Raw genomic sequence first — 17053 nt, 5'->3', positions numbered from 1 at the left:
CAAGCACACTACCATTAGGCCAAATTTCTGGCCGCCCAAATGATTGTTTTCAATACAATTATTACTTCAGAAAAGTTCGTATCTTACTTCTTTTCTCTCTTTCAATAAGCTTGAAGCAGGCACGTTCCTCGTAGGTGGGCTTCTAAAATACTCTTCTACTTGTTTTTGAAAATGCTTTCGTGGAATTACAGATTTGCTCAAAGTTCTGTCTTGTATACTCATTTTAATATCTCTGTTCACATTCTGAGTAGTCTTGATCTTTTGATTCTTCTGATCAAATCTCTTTTGTTCACAATCTTTTCTTGAGAGTTCTTCCTAAGGTAAACAAAATTAAAATTACTGAGTGCCGGTGGCTCACACCTTTAATTCTAACTATCCAGGAGCTGAGATCTAGATGATCTCGATTTAGGGTCAACCCAGGTAGAAAGACTCCATCTCCAAAATAACCAGCAGAAAAGCAGGGCTAGAGGCATGGTTCCTGTGGTAAAACACTACCCTAATCAGTATAAGGTCCTGAGTTCAAATCCCCCATACCACTAGAAAATTACTTAAGACCTATCTAAATGATAGTTTCATAGTAGAAAGTATCATATTTTATTTTTGCTATTATGTAAATATATTTAAGCATTTTAAAATGTTTTAAAAATAAAAGTTATTCTTCTTTGGAAAAATAAACATGAGTAAAAAGAAGCCAGACAAATCCATTATGTGGATGGCTAAGGCATGAGTTTTAAAGTTTAAAGCCAGCAGGTAGGATCCATAGAAAAACTGCTTCAAAATCACAGAACCAGAGGCAGCCCACACCTGTAAGCTACTCAGGAGGTTGAGATCTGAGGATCAAGGTTCAAAGCCAGCCCGGAACAAACGACCTGAGACTCTTTATCTCCAATTAATCTCTAGAAAATGGGAAGTGGGGCTTGGCTCAAGGGTAGGGCAGTAACCTTGAGCTGAAGAGCGCAGGGACAGCGCCCAGGCCGAGTTCAAGCCCCATGACTCACAAAAAAAAAAAACAAAAAAACCCCACAAACACATAAATACTCAAAGTAAATCTAACACTAAAAAGACTAGTATTCTTACAGAACAGGAGGAATTGGAAATAGTGGGTGAAGAACGGGAATAGGAGAGTAACTCTTCATCATGAACTTTTTATAGTTAGCATTTAATCCTCGTGAATTTCATAACTTTAGGAAACTAAAATTAAAAAGGTTTAAAAAACCAAATAACTAATATTAAGATGATTATCTGAAACAATTATTTGAACATATATTATATAGAATTCATCAATATAGGACATATTAACTGATAGCAGAGGCCGGAGCCTGGCTCATAGGGCAGCTTCTGGCTCATAGGTCAGCTTCTATTCAGGTGGAATCATATCACTATATATTCTCGAGTAACAGATTTAAACAGTATGTTTGCTTGTTTACTATTGCGGGAAGCAAACAGTCACTTCCACTTGCCACCATTGTGAGTCCATATGCTAAATCAGGGAAAACACCCTGCACTCCAAGATAAAATGACATGCTACTCTGTCTATTTTGTTCCTCCAAACACAAAAAATTAAGAACTTCCCCTAATAACTCCCAGACTCTTGCAACACTGAGGGGTGAAGATATACCCTACCCCTTATGGCTGTGGGAGCAGGTGTTTTCCATCTGAAACTATCTTCTGCACCTTGATAATCAAACGTCTAGATGATATTGTTGTTGTTTTCCTAAGTAACATTGGTGTGTTTACTTTAGCAAGCCTATGTTTCTGTATCTGCTATCTTGAAACATCCATGAACAAACATTTCTTTTCTAATGCTTTAGTAAGTTTTCTTTCAAATTGCTCATAACTTAAGATATTTTCTACAAGTCAGCTAGGAAAGAACCATAACATATGCCCTTATTATTAAATAGTGTTATACTCATTACTGAGTGACAGTGAAATGAAGAATTATAAGTAGACTTAAATGTAAGAAATATTTAGATGGGTCTGGAGCATGGCCTAGTGGTAGAGTGTTTCCCTAGTATGCACAAAGTCCTGAATTCTATTCCAAAAGAAGCTCAGGGACAGTGCCAGCCAAGGCACTGAGTTCAAGTCCCAAGACTGGCAAAAAAAAAAAAAAAAGAAAAACAGAGAAATATTTAGAGAACAAAATGAGACTTATAAATTGGTATCACTGTAACATTTTGAGAATTCATTTCATTTCCGGGATTTTCCAAGACATACCTGAATTTCTGCAGAAATGGTTTTAATCCATTCGTCCACTTTCTTTTTGATCCTAATTTTATCTGACATCTCTCTACAAAAGAGAAAAAGAGCTTTTCTTAAATTAGTCTTAATTTCCTGCGAACAGGACAGGACTTAGATCTATCTTCTGCTTTAAATGGACTGTGTAGGCCAAGAGGCTTCATCTTAAAAAGAAAAAAGTGGTTATAAGTTTTCATCAAATATCAAAATGGTTAAAAAGAGCTATAGATATGGAGCAATATGAAAAACAAAAAGGAAAGGAAAACTATCACCTATATATCCTATTTCCAACTATCATGATCCACATCTTCCAAAGCAATGAAGAACAACTTCTGAGTATGAAAATACAGTAAGCAAAGCGAAGTGCTTAGGGGGAAAAAAGGAAGCAGAGCTAGCAGCTTCATATACACCCCTGGATGCCACCAATGGTGTCCTACCTGTTGGTAGATAAAGAATTGATAAACGAATACATAGCAGCTCCATCCTTTGCACGAATGATAGCTTCCAAGTTTTCTTCAAGTACTTTCTTATTGTTCTGTACTCCTCTCAAAATCTTCTCAGCATCTTTCAATATAGATCTTGTTGCACTGGTTGTTGGAAGCTTAACAGAATTCTGTGGAACATCAGCTAATCTCAATGGAATTTGAGATTCTTTTGGCTTAAAAGAAAAGACAGTAAAAAAAGGGAAAAAGTTACTACATTAAACTCATTATTTTAATTTAAATAAGGCCTGGGGCCAGAAGTATGGCCTAGTGGTAGAGTGCTCGCCTTAGCATGTACAGAGCTCTGGGTTCAATTCCTTAGCACCACATACACAGAAAAAGATGGAAGTAGTGCTGTGGCTCAAGTGATAGAGTGCTAGCCTTGAGAAAGCCCAAGGACAGTGCTCAGGCCCTGAGTTCAAGCCCAAGACTAGGAACAAATAAGTAAATAAATAAGGCCTATTATGATGGTTGTGGTAATAAATGGTGTCAATCTAATATACTTTTCTTATACCAATATAATAACAAGGACTAGATTTGTTTAAACTGTTACAAAAGAATTGTTGGCAATTATTTTTCCCCCACTTAGAATATTAATATGAGTGTTAAGCACAACAAAGGTGGGGAAATCTGTAGATCACAGAATCTAGGCAGCAGTTTGCAATAAAATCTCTACTTCTGAAGAGTGCTAAACAAAATAAAAGCAAGTTGACTCTAGGTTGGTGTGACAAACATGTGGGCTGGATGAAAGGGGCCAATCACAGCTCACTTTCTCCCTTGCCTCTTTCTGTCAGAATATGGAAAACCAGAGATGGCCATGTGCCTCAGTTCTGATAAAGGAAAGATGGTAAGTGAGTAGAAATCACTTGGTGAAGGGTTCTAAAATTTTTCTGTAAAGGAAAGAGACTTGGCTGACCTATCTTTTTCAGATTTCTGACCTGAAAACTTTTTATTCTTTCATAATTTTTATCTTACTGATCATCAATTTTAATTCTATTTTCACTTTACCAGGGATTTGCCATTTGTTTCTTTCTTTTTTTGGCCAAGATTATGAAGAACATCATTATACTTCTGTGTAGTCACTTTAGCTGTTCTTAGCTCTTCACAGGATGGAAATCTTTGAGAAGGTAGAATTTCCGTGCTATAGAAAGAAAGAAAAAGTTCCAAAGTTGTTGAAAACCTAAGAAACAATTTAGTACACAAGTCATTTAAATATTTTAAGTATAATATTACTAAATGGTATCCTATTAAAATTGTCATGGAATTAATCAGTTACGTGATAAACATAAATCACAGAAAAATCCTAAGGGACAAATCAGACCAGAAATGTTTAAATCCAACAGGAAAGAGCAGAAAAGGCTTTGCGTTCAAGAAGCTAACACTCAGGATCACGTTCAAGTTAGCAGACCAAAAACTTCATAAAATCTATAACAAAAACAATAGCAAACTAATCAAAAACTATTTTTAACAACTCAAAGAGAATTTTACTCAAGAAAAATGCATCTACTCTGATTCTGATTATAGCATTTGAAAACAAAACTTGCCTCATTTTTAGGACCCTTCCCTCAACTTTGTAATCTTCAAAACCAATAATCATTAAAAAGGATAGAACAGGGTTAGAGTTCTCTAAAAATCCATTCCTAAGCTGGGTGCCAGGGGCTTATGCCTGTAACCCTAGCTACTCAGGAGGCTGAGATCTGAAGATCTTGAATCCAGCTCTGGCAGAAAAGTCTGTAAGAGTCTCTTCTCAAATTAAGGACCAAAAAAGCTCAGGGATAACTCCCAATCCCCAAGTTTAAGCTCCAGGAGTGAAGCAAACTGGCATGCATGCACACACATGCACACGCACGCATGCGCGCGCGCCCCCCCCCCCCCCACAATCCCATACAAAGTGTTTGTCACTATTTGACCTAACTCAAGTGAGCTCAGTAAGGAATCTCACAGGTTTCAAACACTGGCAGCTGTTTAAACTTTCAGCCCCCTGAGTTAGTGATGCCAGTTGAGGCAAAGAAGATTATGCCCAGTAAGTTTTAAAAACTGGTAAGTTACACCATGTTCCTGGAATCCAGAAGGTCATGCACATATACAGGGCTATGTGTATGCCCAGAGAAGTCTGTATCATTCAAATCTGCTGACCTCCATGCTCTGTGCAGGGAGGAAATGAAGGTTAGCACAAATTTATAAACTGCTCTAATACACAATCCCTGTTTTCTACCCTCCCCAAACACACACAAACCCAGAGGCAATGGACACTTAATTCAAGGTAAGGAAAGCTTCTCCAATCATTAGCAGACTAAGGTAACAATAATAATAACCTCTACAGTTACAATTATCTCTATAATAACAATCAATATGTACATGTGACAACAGGCTTTATAGGAAACCAATTACGCTAGCATCAAGAAAAACAGTAGTAATCGGCAGACAACAAATTCTGATTGGTGGAAGAATGTGACTTCTAGTGTACCCTCTCCATATTGTTTAAAATATTCAGTTTTCAAAAGACAATCCATTCCCCCAAACAAATAAAGCCTAGTAATAGAAACTGTTCTTGAGAAATCTGATATTAAAGATGATAAGATAGCTATTATTAGAGAAAGCAGTTCAAAAAAATAAATGGAAGATATGCTATTGTCAAAAGCTGGATGACAGTAGCTCACATCTGTAATCTTAGCTACTGAGGAGGCTGAGATCTGAGAATTGCGGTTCAAAGCCAGTCTGGGCACAAATGACTGTGAGACTCTTATGTCCAATTACCCACTAAAAAACTAGAAGTGGCATTGTGGTGCAGTGGTAGAACGCTAGCCTTGAGCTGAAAAGCTTAGGGATAGTATCCAGGCCCGGAGTTCAAGTCCCACAACCAACCAAAAAAACCCTCTAATTAAATAAAAAAAATTTTTTTACAAGCAACAATAAAATTCCTAAATAAACTATAGAAATGTGAGCCAAGGGCCAAGGCAGTAGTTAGCTCATGTCTTTAGCTCAGCTACTCAGAAGCAAAAAACGTGAGGACAGCAGATTAAGATCAGACTGGGTAAAAAGCAATGAGATTATCTCAATAAAATTCTGGGACTGGTGCTATATATGCCTGCAATCCTCATTATGTAAGAGGTGTAAGTCAAAGTATCAAGCCAGCCCAACCAAAAAAAAAAAAAGGACAAGAATCCTTATTGGAAAAATATTTAAAAATCAAAATGTTGGCAGCGTGGCAGCCTAAATGGTAGACCACCTGCTTAGCAAATACAAGGCATACACCTCACTCCATCAAAAAAAGATACTGAAGAAAATTCTTTCCAGTCTAGGTTGTTTTTTGCCAGTCCTGGGGCTTGAACTCAGGGCCTGAGCACTGTCCTTGGGCTTTCTCAAGGCTCTACCACTTGAGCACCAGCACCACTTCCCACTTTTTCTATGTATTTGGTACCAAGGAATCAAACATGTGTCTTTGTGCATGTGAGGCAAACATTCTATCTTTGGGCCAAACTTCCGGCCCCCTAGGTTCCATTTTTAATCACTTGTTTTTACCTGTCTCTTTGCTCAGGATTCCATCCCAAATTTGACCTACTTAGTGAAGACTTTTCTGATGACTCACTTTTTCTTGTACAAAAATCATTATTCAATATTTGTTCTAATAATGTTCCATGTCCTGAAATATAAAAAGTACAGCATTGTTTCTCCTTCATTTAACATCTTACATTTATTTACACTCTGGCCTAACTTAGCTTTTTTTTTTTTTAATGTGTTAGGTTCAGGGCTTGAACTGGGCCTGAGTACTGTTCCTGAGCTCTTCAGCTCAAGGCTACTTACCTTACCCGTTGAGCACAGCTCCACTTCCAGTTTTCTAGTGGTTAATTGGAGATAAGAGTCTCATGGATTTTAGTGCCCAGGCTAGTTTTCAACCTCAATCCTCAGATCTCAGCCTTCTGAGTTCCTAGGATTACAGGTATAAACCACCACGCCTGGCTTACCTTAGTTTTTTTTTAAGATGAGCATCTCCTTGATAATCTAAGCTCCTCATGAGGCTAACATCAGGAGGACTTTAAAGCCAGCCCAAGTTCTGTCTCCAAAATAACTATCAAAAGCAGGGGAAATGGCTCATGAGGTAGAAGCCAAGCAAATGCAAGGTTCTGAGTTCAAATACTAGCACTGCCAATGTGTATGTATGTATGTGGTATGTAAGTGACAGAGACAAAGAGACAGAGAGACATTGAAAGAGAAAGACAGAAACATAGTGAGAGATTCTAATTTAGTTATTACTAGGCACATAGAAAATTCTAAATCAGGAGTAAGAAAAATTTCAGGACAATGTCCCTAATCTGAATGGCTATAGTAAAAATTGGTTTATTACCTTTATGATCTGACATTGCCATATTTTCTTTTTCTTCCATAGGATTTTCCCTCTTTGATATTTCTTCATCCCTTGACACAGGTATAGGAGCAAACCTGCGAGGTGCTGGTGTTTCTAAAGGAGATTTCTGTTCCTCAAAGCCCATATCTTCAACTTCTTTTAAAGGTACTTTAATAGAAAAAAAGAAAACAACAAAGGTGAAGATTAAATATGATCAATTTAGTTTATTTGCATATACAAAAAAAACCAAACCTGATGAAATTGTTTTGTAAAGGAATACAGGAATAGGGGAGAGTACAAAAGAAGGTACAACTAATGTATACTAATATGGAGGAAAAAAATAATACATTTAACTTATTTCTTTAAGTTTTAAATAATAACACACTATTCTTTTATTTTTAAAATTAAAACTAGCCAGGCTCCAGTGGTTCACATTCGTAATCTTAGTTATTCATGGGCTTGAGATGCATAGGAATGAAGCTCAAGGCCAGCCTGAGTAGAAAAGAGACTCAATCTTCAAAATAACCAGTAAAAAGTCAGGCTAAATTAGATCTAAAATGCACTGGGGTATGACAAATTACATAGGATTCTATATACTCATACACAGCAAGACCAAAAGAGGATGCTCTTAGCAGAGAAACACAAAGGTACAATGCCTAAGTGCCTTTTTACATTTATATAAAATAATACACATGCTGAAATGAACGCAAAAGACTTCTGGGTTTGTCCTAGGGTGTGAACTCATGGTCTTGAGTTTGCTAAGCAGGTTCTCTACCATGGGGACAATGTCGCTAGCCCTTTCTGCCTTCATGATTTTTTTTTTTTTTTAAGTCTCATCTTTTTGCCCAGCTTGCCTGGACCATGATCTTTCTATTTATGCCTCCTATGTTACAGAGGTGACAGGTGCACATCACTGCATCCAAGTTTTTATTAGTGAAGACAAGGTCTTGTAAATTTTTTTTACCTAGTTGGCTTCAAAACTCAATTCTCTCAATCTCAGTTTCCTGATTAGCTAGTATTAAAGTCTAAGCCCACTATGCACAGGTAATCTGTTGAAAATTTTAACATACTTAGTTTTCTTTACATATGTTAAGTAATACAAATGAAATTAATTCAGAGTACAAATACATAAAAGGTATTTTATCTTTTAAAACTCAAGTTGGGCTGGGAGTTTGGCCTAGTGGTAGAGTGCTTTCGCATCATGCACAAAGACCTGGGTTCAATTCCATGGTGACCATATAGATAGAAAAACCCAGAAGTGATGCTGTGGCCCAAGTGGTAAAGCTCTAGCTTTGAGAAAGCTTAAGGACACTATGCAGGCTAAGTTCAAGGTCAGGACAGGCAAACAAATAAAGAAATAAATAAAATTTTAAAAATGAAACTCAAGTTGGCCTTTTTTCCCATCATGTCCTCCCCATCCTAACAGGCTGATACTTCTAAATTCATGAGCCAAGGTAAGTTAACCCTCCTTTAAAATAAATAAATAAATAAATACATAAATAAATAAGCTGAGCACTCATGGTTCATGCTTATAATCCTAGCTATTAATTAAAACCATAAATTTGGACGTGAGCCATAATTTGAACAAGTTCCCAACAACCTAAAAATATATTTGATCTTAGAGCCGAGAGCATAGCCTAATGGTAGAGTGCTCACCTAGCATGGATGAAGCCCTGGGTTTCATTCCTCAGTACCACCTACACAGAAAAAGCCAGAAGTGGCACTACGATCAAGTGGCAGAGCACTAGCCTTGATCCAAAAAGTGTCCAAGGACAGTGCCTATACCCTGAGTTCTAGCCCTAGGACTGGCAAAAAAAAAAAAATCATTTTTTATAAAAGACTTCTATAAATAAATTTCTAATCTTTAGTAAGAGCTTAGCATATACAGCATGAAGGACATTCCTAGCTGACGGTTTTTACTCAAGAGGAAGTAAATACTTTTACCTTGTTTGGAAGCAAAGGTCTTATGTGAAGATAGATTGCTGCTGCTAAGATGAGGGTGTTCAGGAATGTCAGACTGCTTTTCTATTGCTCTGGAGAAGGGCATGCTAGCAGGCTGAAAGTTATTGGACTTCAGAGCAGCACTAATAAGATGAGTCTAGAAGAGATGAAATTATTTTGTTAATTTCAAATATCATTCTGAGTCAGATGCTAAAAAGCTATTAAGATTAGCAGACTTGAAAATAGTTACATTTAATAAACAATAAGAATTTATGCTAGGCCAGGAGTGTGGCTTAGTGGTAGAGTGCCTGCCTAGCATGAACCAAGCCCTGGGTTCCATTCCTATGTATGTACCACATACATAGAAAAAGCTAGAAGTGGTACTGTGGCTCAAGTAGTAGAGGTCTAGCCTTGAGAAAGCCCAAGGACAGTGCTCAGGATCTGAGTTCAAGCCCAGGACTGGAAAAAAATAAGTAAATAAAGTATGGACAAACCAAGAATGAAGATTCATGCCTATAATACTATTTCCTTGGGAGGATGAGACTGAGAGAATCACAGTCTGAATAGCAAATTGAAAAATCCCATCTCAAACAACAGAAAACTAAACATGGTGTACCTATAATCCAAGTGACATCAGAAGTATAAGGAAGAAATGGTAGAGCATTAACCTTGAGCAGAAGAGCTCAAGATCAGTACCCAGGCCCTGAGTTCAAGCCCCATGACTGACAAGAAGAAAAATTAAAACTTCTGAAGCACAAAGGGCTGGGGGCATGGATCTAGTGGCAGACTTTCTGCCTACCAAGTGCAAAGCTAAAATCAAACTGCAGTAAATGAAAAACAAAGAAACTCAAGTGGTGTGAACAAAATACTGAAAAAGGTCAGAAAACATCAGCTATTAGGAAAGATCTCACAAAACTAGTGACATTTGATCTACACCATGCAATCTTCATATAGAGGAAGAATGATGAAGAAACAAATCACAATTGAAGAAATAAAGCTGCTACAACCTATAAATCACTGCAGTAGCTACTGGGTAATAACCTAGAGACACATCATGGAATGCATACCTTCTTTATATATTTACCTGAATATCTATTTGTTGTTGCTGTAATTTTTCAAGGTGCTTTATGTGCTGCTCCATTAACACATTCATTTGTTTTTCATGATCATGACAGTGTAATTTCTCTTGATTATTCTGAATGCTTGTTTGCTGCTCTGTAACCCGCTGCAAGTTTTTATCAGTCTCTTGTAACTTATTAAGTAATTCTGTAACAGAATTAACTTTGGCTTCCAAATCACTCTGTACCTTAAACAATAAAAATATCATCATGATATTTATAGAAAAATACAGAAATTATATTCAATTACTAGAAAGGTTATTTACAGCAACTGATATTAAAGATCTAATTAAAAATTTTTGTCAGGGAGTGGGCAGGGAGAATGTGGAAGAAAAACACGGGAAGGGGTAACAATGTTTAAGTAGTAACATACTCAATACTTTATGTAACTGTAATCCCTCTATGCATCACTCTGATAATAAAATTTTTTTTAATTATCCACTAAATCTCTGACGATCTGGTGCCTTTGCTTTTAGAGTAATAGTAGTAAAAAGCAGATTGCAAGTTTTCGACCTGTGTTTCTTTCATAAAAAATAAACATACCACTGGGCTTTGGTGTCTCACCCCTGTAATCCTAATGCTGAGATCTGAGGACTGCAGTTCAAAGCCAGCCCAAGTAGGAGAGTGTCAAACTCTTATCTCTAACTACCAAAAGGCTGGAAATAGCATTGTAATTCAAAGTGGTAGCATACTAGCCTTGAGCACAAAGGCTTAAGGGCAGTATCCAGGCCTTGAGTTCAAGCCCCAGGACTAGCTAGCTAGATAGACCAACCAACCAAATTTGTCACACAAAATTTTACAATGCCAAGATTAAAAACACTGACATGGACATTAAGGAAAAGGAAAGAGGACAACGATGTAGCTTTTGATTTTTCCCAATGAAAGACAGATTAGCTCAGCAGCTATAAATTTTAGTGTTGTCTCTGTCACCTATTACCTCTAAGATCTGTGTCTTCATCTTTCTCTTTTTATCTCTGTTCCTCCTGTCTAATGTTCCTAGCAGCTCTCAAATAAGGATGGACAGACTCAGGATATAGCTCAGTGGTGAAGAGTTTGCCTAGCATGAGTAAGACCCTATTTTTAACCCTTGAAAAATGACCAATGAATCCCTGAGGCTCTCCAGAACCCAGGTGTTTCCTTGCATGTAGGCTTCCAGTGTTACAAGTAGGAAAGTTCTGGATTCACTACTGCCATCACAACAGTGGAGGTAATTTTCACAAGTAACACACAACAACAAATACAGAAATCCTTTCACATTGAGAGCAATTAGAATGTTCTCAGTCTATACCTGGGCAGAACAGCTCTTTGCTGACATGTCATCAGGTATTTCTGGGGAGAGAGACATACCTTTATGAGTGGAGCTGCTGTTGCAATGGCAGCAGCAGTGGCTGCAGCCACAGTTGTAGCTGAATCAACTCCACTGGGTGAAGTTCTAGCTTCCTGACTAATAGCATCCTTTTCTGTGCCTGCATCTTCTAAAAGGTGCACCTTTACTTCCTTAGAAACAGGCATGCTTTGAACTCTATAAATAAAACAGCAATAGAAATATATATATATATATATATATATATATATAGTAAGCTACATTAAACCATTTCAAGAAATGCCTACAACTGCTCATCTGCTATTGACTCAGGTCACTTAGTTAACAAATTATTAAGATATGGGTCCTTAAGAACTAAAGAAATAAGATGGTAATTCTTTGAAGGCAGTGATACTACCTTGAAAAATAAGATATAAAAAGGTATGGCCACAGATACATAATCATAATCAAGGTGTCCAAATATATTTAAATTCTTTCTTTCTTTTTAGTAGGTTGTGGGGCTTGAACTCAGTATGGCTGTCCCTGAGTACTTCTGCTCTTCCACTTTGAGCCAACTACCACTTCTAATTTTCTGGTGGTTAACTGGAGATAAGAGGCTCACAGCCTTTCCTGCCTGCACTGAATCTCAGATTACAGATGTGAGTTACCAGCTCCTGGCTAAAATGTTCAAATTTAAAATGAGCAAGTTGTACCAAGTTTTATTCCAAAAAGTGATTGCTGTTTGTTTTAAAGGACTGATAACTTTATTCTCTAAATATTTCTAGGAAAATTACAAAATTAGTGGGTAGGAGCATTTTCAATGATAGAACACTCATTTAGAAAGCATTAAGGCATTCCAATCTATACTTAGCACACACACAAAAAGGCTAACATTAACAATGTTACCATTTTCCAGCATTAGAGGTATAATTGCACATGTACAGTAAAGCATAGCATGTTTCGATATATGCATACACAGTGAAACAATAACCACGATCAGGTTAATTAACACATCCATCACCTTCCAGTTACTTCTGTGATGAATGTTTACCATCCCTTAGAAATTAACAAGTCACTATTCTGGGGAACAGAGCTAGAACTTACTCATTTTAACTGAAATTTCACCCTTTGGTCAACATCTCCCCCATTCTTACCTATGCTTCACCCATTGAACCACCAATCTTATCCACTTCTATGAATTCAGCTTTTCCAGATATGAATAAAATTATGTGGTAACTGTCATTATATAACTTGCTTAACACAAAGTTACCCAAGAGAGATTACTAGAAATATGTTGGAATTCTAGCTCATTTGGAATTCATTAATAAATGGTATCCAGTTCATTTAAGTGGGCGCTGAACTAACCATTAAAAATCCTTGAAAAGCTGGGCGTGGGTGGCTTGTGTCAGTAATCCTAGCTACTCCAAGCTGAAATCTGATGACTGCAGTTCAAAACCAGCCTGGCAGGGAAGGCAATAAGACACTTATTCTCCAATTAACCACCAGAAAACTGGAAGTGGTACTGTGGCTCAAAATGGTAGACTGCCAGCCGTGAGCAAAAGAGCTCTCAGAGATAGCACCCCGGCCCTAAGTTCAAGCCCCACAATAGATCAAAACAAACAAACAAACAAAAGGCAGCCTTGATTAAAAATGTTCCTGTCCACACATTGTTGGTGCACACCTGTAATCCTAGCTGAGATCTAGAATATTGTGGACTCCAAAATAATGAGCAAAAAGCCAGGCTAGCTGAGCACACAGTGGCTCATGCTGAGATCTGATGATCAAGGTTCAAAGCCAGCCCAGGCACAAAATGACCTGAGACTCTTCTCTCCAATTAACCTCTAGAAAATGGGAAGTGGGACTTGGCTCAAAGGTAGGGTTGTAGCCTTGAGCTGAAGTGCTCAGGGACAGACCAGGCAGAGTTCAAGTCCCATGACCCACCAAAAAAAAAAAAAAGGCTAGGCTAAAGTTGTGGCTCAAGTGGTAGAGTAACAGCAAGCTGAGTGAACATCAGGACCTGAGTTCAGGCACCAATACATGTAAATAAATTGAGGAATGAGTCTAGTAAATAGCAACATATTTACAAAAAAGCATTTAAACATTTAAAACAACAAAAACTATCCAATCTTGTTCTCTATTTGGCCAATGGCAAAAAAGCTGGACAATTTCTATATAAGCCTAAATGAAACAAGTAGCAGTGAAATACATTCCATCTTCCTCTGTTAGGTTCCTTCCTTTGATTTTGTGTGTGTGTGCATGTATACCCTAAACCCAGGGTCTCAGTTCTTCATGCTCTGGCTCACGGCTTATTTATTCACAGCTGACTCTCTAACCACTTGAATCACACCTCTAGTCCAGATTTTTTTCTGGTTAACTGAAAATGGAGTCTTCAAGACTTTTCTGCCTGGGATGGCTTTGAACCTTAACCCTGCAGGTCTCAGCTTCATAAGCAGCTAGGATTATAGGGATGAAACACTAGCACCAAGCCCCTTTCCTTGATCTTTAATTGCACATGGAACTCTTAAACGTACCCCTTTTTTGATAGTTCTCCATTCTTGCTAACAGCATCGTTTTTCTCTGTGAATCTCAAAATACTGAAGTTATCTTGACTTGCTTGCTTCCCTTTTCACATCTAATGGAGTCATCAAGTTTTGTCAATTATTTCATCACAATTTACTGAAGTGTCATAGCCTATGGAGGTGGAAATTAGTTTATCCATCCAAATTTCCTAATTTTGCATGAAGAGAGATCTACAGAGGTGGTTGGATTTACTCAGTCCAGATTTTTGAAGTGACACAATTAGAGCTTAGTCCCATTGAAACTAGAACATTCTCAGATTAGCATCTCTCTCTTACCTTTTCCTCTCTACTACAAAACTGTACCATTGTGTTCTGTGTTATTCCAATTTGCACTTCCATAAAATCACTGTAAGTGTACATTCCACCATTTAAAAATTTATTTCTTACAAATAACTGAATAGGTTTAACTTCTTGTTTGGCTTTTTCTACACATAATACTCTAGCCCTGTACTACCTTCCTGTAGAGACCTACTCCCTCCCCAAACCTGTCAGGAGACAATAAACAGACTAATGCTGCACACACAGCAGACTCCAAGCTTTTTCTCTTTCCTCCAAACTGTCTTCTATTCAACTGACTACAACTTCTCTAGGTGGCAATGTAAATCTTTATTCAATAAGCTTCTCTTCCAAGACCCACTATCCTGGTTGTTGGATGCTGGCTACTCAAGAGGCTGAGATCTGAGGATTGTGGTTTAAAGCCAGCCCAAGCAGGAAAGTCTTGAGACCCAAAAACATAGGAATTAGAGTTGTTGCTTTAGTGATAAGAGTGCTTGCCTGGAGCAAGAAAGCTCTGGGACAGTGCCCAGGCCCTGAGTTCAAATCCTAGGACTGACACACATATAACAACAACACTTCTTGTTGATCTCTTCCTTTGTGTCATCTTTTTGCACTCACTGCCTCTATATACATACAACTGATGCTGGATAATTAGCCATTCCCACATTTAAAAATTGGAATGGAACAATAATACAATGAATGTGATCCTGTTCCCTGTCACAGTTGTGGTCACTTACTCCTGCATATATGTACATATTCTTTCCCCTGTTAAGCTGAAAACCCCCCAAATAGCAATTAACAAAGGACTGGCACTTTGCCAGATTCCAATTCACCACTATCTTACCACCCACCCCTTTAATCAAGGTTTATTGTGGCAAAACTTACAAGCTCATTTTGTTTGTTTTTAGAGATGGGGTAATGCTATGTCACCTAGGCCGGCTTAGAATCCTCAGGTTCAAATGATCCTTTAGCATCAGTCTACCAAGTAGCTGGGACTATATACACTACAGCACCCATGTTCCTAAGGTAAGTTTAGACAGATTTAAATTTTTATGGTACACTGTCTTTCCACCAAGAACACAGAGTCTCTTAATGCATCCTAACCTTGGTCAGTTTCATTGGCAAGTTTATACATTTCCGGTTATGAATATGCCTTTTTTGGTGATAAGTTATTATGATATTGTTAAAGTTTTATTACCAGATAATATTCTGATTATCTAAAGACCTTCCCAAACTTTATGCAAAAATTTCTGAGTTAAGCTGGGCACAGTGGCTCATGTCTGTAATCCTACTTACTCTGGAGGCTGAGATCGTAGGATCAAGGCTCAAAGCCAGTTCGGGCAATAAAATCCTCTTACCTCCAATTAACTACTTGAAAATCGGAAGTGGCGCTGTGGCATAAGGGGTAGAGCAGTAGCCTTGAGCTGACAACGCCCAGACCCAGAGTTCAAGCCACACAATACCCCCACCCCCCCCACACACCCACAAAATTCGGAGTTAGTGACTTTGAATGTCCTAAGTGCAGGATATTTTCTACACATAATAACTTTGCTTCTCTTCTCTTATATTTATAATTCATTTCATTTTCTTATCTACTTCTACAGTTAAGACTTCCAAATTAGCTTTAAAAGAAATGGCTATTTTGTCATGTTAAATAGCATTTTGTTATGTAACTGTAACCCCTGTCTACATCACTTGTATAACAATTATTTTAATGTTAAATAACAATTTCCACCTTGACTAATTATTTTGCAATGAACATTTTATTTCATTCTAATAATCTATTATTCTATATTAGTATTAAAGAAGTATAGGTGGTTGGTAGGAGTGGTTAATTTAAGAGAGTGAAAAATGAATATGAAATCATTAAATGGTTGATCTTTTAAATGTTGGTCTCACATGATTTTTCATTTGATCCAAGGATAGAAATTTATTAACAGATCAGGAATTATTAATGGAGCTGTGGATGTTGAGTAGACTGCCTAGGACTCATTTGTAAAGTGGGAACATTACTAGACATACTACACAGGTTACAGAAGAATAAGCAAGAAGGGACCGATGCAAAGAGCATAGTAAGTTCTATACAAGAATATTGCTACATTCCCAGGCTAAATTATACTTGAACACTGTATATAGATCTTTCAATATATGTAAACATGGATTTGGCTAATAATTTAAGATAAACACATAAATACAATTGTATCTTTTTTTGAAGTTTCTGAAAAATATTGGACTTAATTATTTTATTCCAAGAAAAAAACCTAATAATACAGCCGGGAGTGGTGGCTCATGCCTGTAATCCTAGCTACTAGGTTCAAAGTCAGCCTGGGCACAAAAGGACCTGAGACTCTTATCTCCAATTAACCTTAAGAAAACAAGAAGTGGGGCTATGGCTTAAGGGTAGGGTGATAGCCTTGAGTGCCCAGGCCCAGGGGTGGAGTAGTAGGCTTGAGCTTAAGAGCTCAGGGACAGCACCCAGGCCGAGTTCAAGCCCCATGACCCACCAAGAAACAAACAAACACACAACAAAAAACCCCTAATAATACAAACAAAAATACCCCTGAAAAAACTAATTTCAGGCATTGGTAACTGGGTTCACACTTTTCTTTGTGCTGAAGCAGAATGCCGAATAAGTATAATCTAGTTCCTGAAATTTTTCCAAAAAAAGTACTCAAACAAAACTAATGTATGCAAATACTTATAGAAGCCTGGACTTTGGCCTAGTGGTAGGCTTGCCTAGCATGCATGAAGACCCAGGTTCCATTCCTCAATAC

At 37.6% G+C, this 17053-nt stretch overlaps 1 protein-coding gene across 4 annotated transcripts in view; it reads right to left on the bottom strand.

Annotated features, from left to right (window-relative positions):
* Positions 1-17053, bottom strand: part of Kiaa0586 (KIAA0586 ortholog) — an 85505-nt gene that overhangs the window by 62319 nt on the left and 6133 nt on the right. For 3 of the 4 annotated variants that reach the window (XM_090344192.1, XM_090344190.1, XM_090344191.1), the window contains exons 6-14: positions 11469-11643; positions 10088-10309; positions 9007-9160; positions 7063-7230; positions 6240-6360; positions 3726-3858; positions 2673-2893; positions 2215-2287; positions 88-315 (exon numbers count right to left, since the gene is read on the bottom strand). In XM_090344192.1, the coding sequence (XP_090200318.1) occupies positions 88-315; positions 2215-2287; positions 2673-2893; positions 3726-3858; positions 6240-6360; positions 7063-7230; positions 9007-9160; positions 10088-10309; positions 11469-11643 (1495 nt within the window). Of the gene's footprint in view, positions 1-87; positions 316-2214; positions 2288-2672; positions 2894-3725; positions 3859-6239; positions 6361-7062; positions 7231-9006; positions 9161-10087; positions 10310-11468; positions 11644-13955; positions 14081-17053 lie in introns of those variants that run through there. The other variant, XM_090344193.1, reaches the window with a different exon arrangement.

The sequence above is a fragment of the Megascapheus bottae genome, chromosome 14, assembly GCF_031878675.1.
Source record: "Megascapheus bottae isolate mThoBot1 chromosome 14, mThoBot2.hap1, whole genome shotgun sequence".
NCBI classification, from domain to species: Eukaryota; Metazoa; Chordata; class Mammalia; order Rodentia; family Geomyidae; genus Megascapheus; species Megascapheus bottae.
Note: the sequence above shows the minus strand (reverse complement) of the source record. Positions and strands in the feature narration are given on the sequence as shown.